Source organism: Hydra vulgaris, chromosome 01 (assembly GCF_038396675.1).
Source record: "Hydra vulgaris chromosome 01, alternate assembly HydraT2T_AEP".
Lineage (NCBI taxonomy): Eukaryota > Metazoa > Cnidaria > Hydrozoa > Anthoathecata > Hydridae > Hydra > Hydra vulgaris.
In genome coordinates, this window is record NC_088920.1 from 4,735,001 (window position 1) to 4,747,358 (window position 12,358).

A 12,358-nucleotide genomic window follows, 5' to 3' on the forward strand; every position below is an offset into this window, starting at 1 on the left:
AAACTATCTTCCATTATCTCATAGACCAATTTATTGTTTTTAATAATGTGTTCTCGTAAAAAATATAAAAAAATATTTGCATACAAATCTGTCATTGTAAAGAAAGAATTTGAATCTATTTTTTTTGAATCACTTATAATTTTACACATCGAAGACAAATAAAATGGAACAGATGCCATGGCTTTTGCAATCGGAGACTCCTTTAATGTTGTTTTTACAACTTCTTTTTTTTCTTCCACAACATGATTTTCTACATAATTATTTATTCCATTTTCATTAAACCCCATTATTTGAATGGTTAACTTATCGCTATGTTTTGCAGAGAGACTTTGGTACTGATCTATTGCATAAACTCTACCAGCAATAACATGTTTGTATTTTTGAACTTCTTTTAAAGCATTAACAATAGGATAGTTACAAGTTAAACTTGAATTTAATAACTCATTCATATATTTAAATTCATCTAATCCATCAATTATAAACAGTGCAGTATGATTACTAATGTTAATGTCATTAACAACATCTTTGTAGAAAACATTTAGCAATTCATTAATATTAGAAATATTTTGATGTTGATTAAGCCTCCTACATTCCAAATAAAACACAAGCTCAACATTTTTCCAAATTAAACCATTTGACCAATCAAGCAAACATTTTCTAAGCAACCATGTTTTTCCAATACCAGCTATTCCAGATATTAATATTACTGATTCTTCTTTTGTAAATATTTCACTATATGGAATTGGTGTATAGTTCATTTGCTTTTCAAGAAAATCTTTTCGTTCAACACTAAAAACAGCATCCACTTGAGCATTCACTGCATTAACAACACATAGATCAATAAATTTTTGAATCAGATCAACATTTGCAGATGCTTTTAATAATGGTTGAAGTTCACCAATTTTCCCATAATATTTAAGATAATATTTTTTTAGTTCAGCTGACATTCTCAACAAATCTAAGTAAAATAAAAAAATTTCTAGTAATGTCATCATCATGATTTTGATAATGCTCATGATCATGACCATGATGATCATTGTTACTATAATTTTATATAAATGTAAAATATTTATTATAATAAACTTGACATAAAACTTTTTATAAATCTAATGAATCTAAATAGTTTCTTGTGAAATTATTTTAACTGATATAAAATTAAAAATACTTTTAACAAACTTTTTATTTAGAGTTACTAAATGGATCCAAAATTGGAGTTTTGATAGTATTTTGTTATAAATTAAAAAAATAAACAATCTAGTTTAAATAAAATATTGTTCTTGTATTATTATTTTTTTTAATTAAACGTATTTTAACTTATAATTCATAATAAATTTTAAAAAAATTTATAGCTTTATATTTCTTAGTATACTTAAATAATTATTTTTATCACAATATTTTTAACGAACAATTTTTATCAGAAAGCAAACTACAAAACTTTGTGACAAATCTGGAAGACAAGGTGAAAACTCTTTCTGCTTGCAAGGAAGTTGCTTGAATTCTGTGGATGGCTAGTTCAAATTTCAATACTGCTTCCGATTTCACACCAGTTACTTCATACTCTTTTAACTAATCCGTGAAGGTCTTGTTTTTTTTTGGATTTTTAACTGCTGATTGATTTTGATTTAAAACTTCTTGAATTTGGCAAAAAAAGATGTTGATTGTGATGGTTCTCTTTTTTTGCTTTTAGCAAGATCATCTGATTTTGGTTGGAAACTATTTTCTTTTGTTGTAAATAGTTGATCAAATAAAATTGCAGCATAAACTTGAATATCTTTTTTGGAAAAGTAAAAAAATGTGTGGTTTTTATTTTTAAATAAATTGGGATTTTGCAAATAACGACTCAATGATACTAACATAATATTTTTACAATTTTTGTATCTGAAGATTAATGCCTCTGCAAAATTAGAACTGATGTCAGTTTCTACAACCTTCAATTTCCTTGCTAACATTTCCATAACAATGTCACACTCCAAAATTGTTGTATTTGGCTTTTCCAAGCGAAGTGCAGCATCAGCAATGACTTCCAATAAGTCAGACAGCGATTTTAAAAAATTCAAGTCAATTTTATTTAACATATTTAAGCAGTTTAGTTCTTCAAGTGTTTTTTTTTTACAGCTTCTAAGCAACCCAAAAATCTTTTAACCATCTGAAAAACACTGTTCCATCTATAGTACAGTTGTTGAACAACAGTCTTTTGTCATGCATGGATCCGTGAATTTTGTTTATTTTTCTTTTAAGAATGCATATCGAAACAATGAATATTTCAAAAACTTAATTAGTATTCGAAGTTTTTGTAGACTTTTTTCGATATTTTCTTCATATTCAATCTCATTCTCCGAATAGTCAATAAGAAAATCTCCTTCAGTCTCTTCATCAGCTTCCGTTACTGTTTCAATATCCGATTCAGTTTCATTGTTCACAATTTTGCGACAATCTTTTTTATCGTATATCAAATCACAAACAATCAAATGAATTGAATGATCGGGCAGATCTGATGTGGAAACTTAAATATGGTACCCAATTTCACCATCCACCTACAGCCATCTGTAGTTTTACCTGCAATATTTTCAATACTTGTACAAAATTCTTTTAATTTTTCCATTATCAAAATGTTTAACGTTTCGGCAGAACTAGGAGATGACAATCTCACCATTCCTAAACAATACGTTATTGTGTAATGAACATTTAAATTGTAGTATCTTCTACCTCTATTGCTACACCATTCGCCACCCGTTAGTCCAAATTTTTCTTCTTTTGGTTTCAATGCAGCCAGTTCAGCGATCATTAAATATTTGGCTTCAGCATGAAACATCTTAATTTTTTTTTGCAATTGTGGACGCTGACTTGAGCAAACTATGCCCATAATTTTCAAAAAGCATTCTTAGTATTTCAGATTGAGTTATGGACCTAATCGAATATCAATCAAGAGCTGTTAACTTTGCAAGAAGATAGTTTAACAGCATCTTAGTCAAAACTGGTCTGGAACTGGATGGTTTTAAAACTATTTTCTCGCAACTTTTGACGTGTCCAGTTAGGCCGTTTGTACTGCTTTCTGGACACGCAATGCTAGCATGACATTTTTTACTATCTCTGTATAAGTATTATAAGTTAAATAAGTTAAAAACGTATCTCGCTATTTTAAGACCAGTTTTTGTATACATTATAAATAATGATCTTGACCTAATACTTATTTTGTAAAGGTAAACTATTGAATAGTTAAAATATATTACCTAGTATCACATACGCATAATATTTTAAGAATTTTACTTTATCTTTGCTTTAAAATTAAAATACTCTTGCTTTTTTGACAAAAAAAGGAATTTTATTATGCATTATAATTTATTTTCGTGGATTTAAAAAAATACTATTATTAAAACTTACTATTATACTCAAAAGAGTTTTTGAAATAATACAATGGTAAAGTATGACTATGTTTTATTATATGGTTTTGAATAGAATAAGCTTTTTTTTGAGGTTTTTTCCACCACCACCACCTGGCCCACTGTGCATTACCAATTGCTTTGCGATGTAAATTAGTGTTGTTATTGAACAAAGAGAACTCTAACATTTTAAAAACAACAAGAACTATAGTAAAAGCAGCGTAGAAACAAAAAAAGAATTTAATTATTTTAGGATTAAAAATTGATACTTTTTAAAAACTTTGTTGAAATTCCGTAGAAGTCTCTCGCTTTCTCTCGATCTCAGAAACTCCGAAAAAAATACGACGAGACAGAGTTCTGAATGAATCCATTGGAGTTAATGTTAATATATTTGAAAAACTTTTTATTTGTTGTTTTGTTATTATTTGTTATTTTATCTGACAAAATTTTTACTTTGGCTTCAAATTATTACTTCTAACTTTATTTTTAATAAAATTGAATGAAGTTATGACTTCTGAAAAACTTTCAAATATGAAATCTATTTAAAGTATCACCTTTAACAAACTTCTTAACAATGGCTCTTACACAACTTTTTTCTTCGCACAGTGGTCTTGATTGCAAGTTTCATGTTTTAAAGTTAAGGTGATGTGAGAGGGACATAACCCCAATAAAAAAAAGTAAATAAATAAAAAATTGTCTCCTAAATTGTAATGGTCTCCTTATCCTTGGAGAGTTGACTTACTAATTTAATAGACATAAATAACATTAAAAAACAAATAAAAAAAGCACGCTTATACAAATTAATCTTTTCATCTACTAATTAAAGTACTTTGATTACTTATAATAATTAAAGTACTATTATTAGTAATTTCATTTATTTTTATATTTTATTTATTATTAGTAATTTTATTACAAATAAAGTTCTGAAATTGTTTTATTTACAACATATTGAAAAAACTATATTTTCTAGAACTTGTTCTAGGTTCTGGTAAAAACATAATGTTTGAAAAAGTTGAAGAAATACAAGTTGAATGGCAAAAATAAAATGATTAAAGATGCAGTAAATTTATCTCTTCAATACTATAAACAATCTTAAGTTATATATTAAGTAACTTTTTAAATCATTGTTAATTTATTTTTATTACGTTTGCAAAACTTTTTTACTTCTTCAATAAGTGATTTATCATTTTTTACTAATGTCTTCAATAAGTGATTTATCATTGAAATTATAGTTTTTTATGTTACTTTTATTTTTCCAGTTAGATCTTTGATGACATGTAAGCTTCTAAGTAACTTAAAACGTTAATAGCAAAAAAAAAGAAGATGTTTTGAGATATTGGGGGCCCAAAACAAATTATATAAATTCGTTGGTTTAATAATTTTTAAGCATGCTTTTTTCTTATTTTAGCATTTTAAGTAGATTTATTGGATTCTGCATCAAAAAGCATAATAAATGTTTATTTTCATATTTTTGCTGTTATTTGATTAAAATAAACGTTTTTTCAAAAACTGGGTCATTTTAGGAAACTTATAAAAAGTCAATATAAAAAGTCAGTATAAAAATTGATAACTGCTAAAAATTTTCAGCTGAAATTTTCCACGCAATGTTTTTTTAAGAATACTCAGGTCGTTATTTTGTACAAAGAGAACATTTCTATAAGACAGATAGCCAAAAAGCTCGGTATTTCACATTCCACTGTTGTAGCTATTGTAAAGAGAAATCAAGAGCTGAAAAGTTTTAACTCTCGTTCACGCGCTGGGCACCCGAAGGTTACAAGCAACCGTATGAATAATGCTATAATAAAGGTAGCAAAAAAATCACCAAGAGCATCCTCAAGTGCCATTAGAGGCAAACTGCCTGGATCACCATCCAAGAAACCAAACAGTCGGACAATACTCTGACGATTATTTGATGCAGGCTTGAAATCTTACCGACCAGCACGGAAGCCGAAGCTTTCACCAAAGAATATTCGCGATCGCATAGCTTTTTGTCAGAAGTACAGGTAGTGGACACCAGCCCAGTAGAAACAAGTGATGTTTTCAGATGAGACAACATTCACGCAATTCTACTCATTTTGTAGACATGTCAGACGCCCACCAAATCAGAGGCATAATCCAAAGTACGTTATACCAACAGTCAAACAGGCTCCAAAAGTTATGGTTTGGGGAGCAGTCTCTGGTAGCGGTCGTGCCGGCATTTGGATTATGCCTAAAAATACAACGATCAACGATTGGTGCTGTTTACTTGAGTATACTGATGGATAAGCTGCCACCATTTGTACCAATACATGGCATCACTCATTTCCAGCATGATGGCGCACCTTGTCATGGTACCAAGGCTGTTAAGGACTGGCTGCGCTCTGAAAACATCCCGCTACTGGAACCTTGGCCAGGCAACAGTCCAGATCTCAATATTATTGAGAATGTTTGGACTGTAATGAAGCAGAAGATTGCTGCACATAGCCCAAGTTCTGAAGATGACCTCATCAACTGGATTAAACGCGTGTGGGTGCAGGAGATTACACCGGACTATTGCAAGAAACTGTGTGAATCGATGCCAGGACGTATTGAAAATATTCTCAAAAATAAATGCTGTTTAACCTGTATAGTGTGAATAAACATTCAAAATATATTTACTGATTTATAATTTACTACTTGTTTTTCTAAATTTTGAGTGTTTTTCGTAGAAAATTGCAGTGGTCGCAAACTTTTGTCCATGACTGTAGTAGGCTTTTTAAATTATAGTTGTTATGTTTTAGAAACCATTATATAGTGTCAGTTCAATATATTTTAACTAATTTAAATACAATTAATATTACAATTTATATAGGGTCAGTTCAATATATTTCAACTAATTTAAAGAAAAATTATGTGGCACACCATCTTTGATTTTTCTGTTTTTTATATTCTTTATCTCTATTATTTCAATAGGTTAAACTTGAAAGTTCAGAGTACAACAGTTCCAAAGTACATAGTAAAAAAAATGGATGTTTTCATATGGAACTGCTCACAACTTACAATTTTCAAAACTTCTGTCAACTGTTTTCTTCTTTTTTAACTTATTTTTGTTTTCTAATAACAATCAAATTAATATTGGTTGGTTGCAGTTGAGAGTGAATTAGAATAAATATTAATTAAAAATATATATGACAATCTGCTTCAAAATACTGAGGCAGTTTTTAGTAATGTTTGAAAAATCTATTCAAAATACTGAGGCAGTTTTTAGTAATGTTTGAAAAATCTATTCAAAATACTGAGGCAGTTTTTAGTAATGTTTGAAAAATCATTCTGAAAAAAGAATACTTACTAGTTTAGAAGAACCAACTTGGGAATTTTTGCTTTAGTTAATTAAGTTTTTGGATTTTAAATATGTTTTCGGATTTATCAGATTTAAATTTATTTTTAGAGTTCTCTATATATCCGAAATCAAATCAGCTGATTATACACAGCTAAATGATTTGAGAATGTTTCTGCTAATTATATCATTTTTTAGTCTTTATTCTGTTTGTGTCAGGTGCTTACGAAAAGTTTACAGTTATTTCAAGTATCTAATAACAACCAATATACATTAGTGTCTAGTTAGTGATATTTTTCCACGTTACATCAGCCTGAGCTCAAAAACACAAAAAGGTTTTATTTCTACAAGCTTGGAAAAGAAGGCATGTGATTTCACGTCATAATATGACCATCCGAATACTATTTGATTTTGAAAACTTGACCACGGCCATTAATATGTTTTGAAAAATTTTGTACATTTAAAAAAGCACTAGAAAATCTTAACTCAACTATGAAGAAACTTAAGATAAAAAGTTATTGTAAAAGATTGATTACTGAGTGAGCAAATGATTACTGAGTCGAATTTAGCAGCAAGTTTAAAAACTAGAATTCGAAATTTTAATTTACATAATAAAGTTCATCAAGACTTCTTTTAAAGTTTAACACTGACTTATTAAGTTCCGCATCAAACAGCAAATTGTTTCAGATTGGAATAACATGATTGGTAAAAAAATTCACTCTACTTGAGTCTCAGAAGTGTATCTATATCTAGAGATCTCAGAAGTGTATCTATGATTGTGGATATTGTCACAAACACTTCCAGCTGGTCCAGTTGGTTGTAAAGTTCCTTAGGGAAGATACTGTATTTAGCTGATAAGAACTATGAAGACATTTAAAAAAGTTAATTAAACCGCTTCTTTCTCTTCTCATAGACAAGGTTGTTAAATATATCTATTTAATCTTTCCTCATAAAGAGGCTCTGAATATCCTGGAATAAATCTTCTTGCTCTATGTTGTACTCCTTCAATAAGATTAACGTCTTTTTTAAAAATGGATTTCAAGTAGAAGACGCATATTCTAGATGAGGGTGCACTAGCGAAACAAAAAACAACCATTTAAAAATGAAAACATGTATCGGATAAGATCTTAAATTATATTTGCTTTAGAAACACGCAGATATATGATGACCATATTTCAGATGGCTTTTAAACATGATACCAAGATCATTTACACAATCCACATTACTCAATTGATTATCAGAAATTCAATACTTATTGATATTTTTATTTAATTTATTACATTTATTGACATGCATTATTTTATTTTTTTAACATTTTTCTATATTTAATTGCATAATCCAGTCATTGCACCAATCAAAAATAGAAACTTATGCCATCCTGTAGATCATTACCACTGTTATCACGGATTATAAGGAAAACTTTGAAATCATCAGCATAGCGCTTGCATTTATTTTTTAGTTTGTTTTTAAGATCATTGATATAAATTAATAACAAAATTGGTCAGAACATAGTGTTGCGTACACCACTTAAAACACTAAGCCACGTAGAAGCAATGTCTTCAAGAACAACTCTCTATTTGATAAGAAAGACTCAATCCATTTAAGAATAAATCCCTTTATACTGTACATTTCAATTTTTAATATAGGTTTTCTATGGTGAACTCTGTCAAATGGTTTAGAAAAGTCAGTAAAGAGGATATCAATAGGATAATCTTGATCCACTACTAGAGTTACAATATCTTGGTTTTCAAGTAAATTTGTAAAGCAAGATTTACCTGGTAAAAAACCATGCAAACTATTTGAAAGCAAACTTTTATGGTTAAACTAAAAAAGTGAAAATAATCTTTGAAGAGGATGCGGAACTGCTTCACAATACTGCTGATGAAGATTAGTGAGTGTGCTTTTAAATTTTAATTTAAACCCACTGTGTGTTTTTATTCTGTATGGGCTTTTGGCATGTTGTTTGTTTATCCGTAAGTCACTTTATATATTTGTATGTTTGTGTTCTGTATGGATCTCTGGTTAATGATTATTAAAGAGCATTACAAAAATAGTTAGTAATCTTACTCTTACTCAACGTAACACATTCTTATATAAGAAAAAAAAATGAAAGTTAAACATAAATAATAAATTAAAAATATAGTTAAACAAATATAATAAATTAAAAAAAAACTCAAACTTGTTTTTATTACACTTTTTAAGTGAACAAAACTCGCAGATACGCAGATTGTAAAACCACTCCCAGGACAGACAGAATTATAAGAGATATTTGTATGGAAAATAGAAAAAAATCATCCCTCTTGCTGTCAAAACTTGTTCAAGAGTCTGGAATACAAGTTTCGGAGCGCACAGTGAGGAGACGGCTGGCTAAAGTTGCTTTAAAATCACACAAACCAGCTAAAAAACCAAGGCTAACTCCAGCAATGATAAAAAAGAAATTGCAATGGGCAAAAAATCATAAGTATATGACTATTGGAGATTGGAAACAAGTAAATTTATCAATTTTGAAAAAAAGATTGTTAAAAAGTGTTTAAATGTTGACATAAACTTAATTACACCCACACTATGATGATTGTTTCAGGTGAGTTTTTTAGACGAATCAACTTTTGAGATCTTTTTTGAGACAAAGCCACCTTCGTCTGAAGAAGACCAAACGAAAAATATCACCCAGATTGCATTGTACAAACTGTTAAACATCCAACTAAAGTTATCGTATGGTCAGTTATCAGTGATAAAGGCACAGGAAGACTTTATATTGTCAATGGGATGATGAACCAAACACAGTATCAAGAGGTTATGAAGAGCCAACTTATCCCCCAAATACAAGAATGGTTTCCAAACAACAATACATTTGTTTATGCATGATAGTATTCCATGCCATAAAGCTAAAAGGATCACAAACTTTCTTAAAACAAAAATATCCCTGTTTTAGATAGGCCAGGGAACTCTCCTAACCCAAATCCGATTGAGAATTTGTGGAACATTCTCAAGAAGGAAATCTCTTCCAAGGTTTCAACAAACAAAAGTAATTTGATTGAAAAATTACTCTATCATTGGCACCACAATAAAAAAATTAAGACAGCAGCAATAAACTGCATTGAAAGTCAGACCGAATAGCAAAAGTCATTTTATTAAAAGGACAAAATATTATTTTTTTATGACTTGCAATCAAAAAGAGTAAATGTTTGTTAAAATGTGTGTATATTGATTTTGAAATATTATTTTATTATTAAGGAAACATGTTTTATCAATAAAATATATCTAATATTGCAACTGTACTTTTGGTATACTTTTTACAAACCCTTGAAGTTAAAAATACAAAAAAACTGTAAGCGATCACAATATTGTGGACAAGGATTGTAGATAAGTCATAAATGTTTAACAACAAAAAAACATTCATAACAGATGGGATTTGTTGCTGTTAACTACCAAAATAAAGAGCTATTTATTATTACTATATAAACTGTGATACTGCTACATCTAGGAATTATAACTTGGTGAATTCAATTAACATCTTTTTATTTTATTTTATTGTGTTAACACTTTTGAAGTCAGGGTGGCCACTACAAAAAAATCTTTAAAAAATGGCAGTAAAAGTAAAAGCACATTTTTTGAAATATATCTCAAAACAATAGCATCACAACATTAAACTTGAGCAACAAGAAGACTTCACCTTGACAACAAGCTATCTTCTTGTTAATGATATTACCATCGAAATGGGGTCTTATTTATAGTTTTAAATAAGAATAAAACAGTTAATTTTTGCTTTGTCTATATCAACCTTAATAAATTATATAAGAAATTTATTTAAAAAAATCTAGATAAAAACTTAATATAGTAATACAAGAAATTTTTGTTATTCATCAGTGAATTATTAAGTGAGCATTGCATAAAAAATATTGTTTTAAAGCGACCAATGAGATATGAATTTAATTAAGCCAGTAGCACAATGAACAAAATGAATGATTAGTAACAATAATAAAATAAGCAACTGAAGTAAACATTAAAAACGTATATTTAATGAAAAAAGTTGAAATTTAAATGAAAAAGTTAAAATTTAATGAAAGGAAATTATTTAACATGAAAAATTTTCCTATTTTTAAAGCAAACAAAGAGTAAAACAATTTAAATAATTACCTTTTTTGGAAGAAACATTGGAATTTTTGTTTGGTGAACTTGAAATCTCTAAAAAATATAAAGTTCTTACTCATAACTAAAACTTTAAATAAGAACATGGAGTTGAAAAAAAAAACAACACTGAAAATGTAGAACTATATAAAAAAAAAATCTATAAGGGTCATCAACTCATTCCCGCAAGGCCTAATTACAAAGGTATGAAACTACAAATGTATGAAATTACAATTTTTTTGTTTTTTTTTGTTTGTAATTCACCTCCCAAATGCCAAGAAGGCCACTACAGATGAGGAGGCTACTTGTGGTTATAACCCTCTCCCAACTCTACAACTCCGAAACATGAACCTTGACAAACAAGTACTACCAGGAACGTGGGGGGAATCGAACTCAGAACCTCTCGCTTATGAAGCGAGCGCTCTACCACTACACCACTACTGCATGTATGTACTACAAATGTATAAAACAAGTATGAAACTGAAAAAACTCAAAACAAAAACAAATGAAACTGCACCCGACAAACTGAGCAAAAAGGAAATAGTGTTGTAAATTTACAAAAAGCTTAATAATTTATCAAAATCATTCAACTTTATCCATGACTTTATCAAAACTATATTTAAGACATTGAAAGTGTTTTTAAAAATGCTGAGAGCTTACGGAAAATCAGGTCAGGCAGCTTGCCAAGACTAGATGTCTAGCTTTTACATAAAAGAATACTTATAAAAATAATACTTTTTCCTTCATAAAAACCTGACAACAAAAATCCTAGTTAAGTATGTTTTAAAAGAGCTTTTTACTGCTTGTCATTTACTCATCCCAATGCCAATATCTAGGTATGTATATATGACCTAACCCAATCCCTAACAAATTGAGTTTGCCCACCTGCTCTGGCAACATAAATGTGACTCATCTGAGATGATTACCTGCAATTAGTACATAACTGGGTTAATATTAGTTAAGGGTCTTGTAAAATCCTTACCTAAAAAGAAAAACACCGATGCTTAATTCTCACTAAATTAAATAAATTCTCCCTCTCCTAAAATTAACATTAGTGTTGTAATTCTCTCTAAAATAAATAAATTCTCCCTCTCCTAAAATTAACATTAGTGTTGTCCATGTAGGAAAAACAACAGCACTTTAATGATGGTTACAGCGCCAAGTGTTGTTTCTAACAGTTCAGTGAATTAAACAGAGTATTGTTTCTAACAGTTTATTAAATATTTTACTAGCTATTGGTGAAATACTGATGAAATGCTCACTCTTAATTGTTAATGATCTTCTGATTGTGTTCAAGTAATCCATAAATGGTGAACTGTTTAGTGGAGCAGACAAAATGAGTTTAGACATAATGAGTCACTGAAAAAAAAGCATAATGATGCCTGCTTTTTAATGATGCCAGCTAAAGTCACATAATATGCTCACTCATTATTTTGACATAATTTTGTACAAATTGTAGCATTCCTACCCACCACTTGTAGGCATCTAATACATCCCTGGTAGTGCTGTGCTCAACTTGCTTCGTTGTGTAGCAGCCTTGTTTGTCAAGGTTTGT

General features: G+C 29.2%; 1 protein-coding gene across 5 annotated transcripts in view; it reads right to left on the reverse strand.

Moving 5' to 3' along the window:
- LOC136075045 (NACHT, LRR and PYD domains-containing protein 6-like) overlaps window positions 1-12,358 on the reverse strand; it is a 53,056-nt gene that overhangs the window by 22,303 nt on the left and 18,395 nt on the right. For 3 of the 5 annotated variants that reach the window (XM_065787267.1, XM_065787270.1, XM_065787268.1), the window contains 2 exons: window positions 10,813-10,860; window positions 1-958 (listed from right to left, as the gene is read on the reverse strand). The exon at window positions 1-958 is cut by the window's left edge and continues 367 nt beyond it. In XM_065787267.1, coding sequence (XP_065643339.1) covers window positions 1-958; window positions 10,813-10,860 — 1,006 coding nt within the window. The remainder of the gene's footprint in view (window positions 959-10,812; window positions 10,861-12,358) is intronic. The other 2 variants (XM_065787271.1, XM_065787269.1) reach the window with 2 other exon arrangements.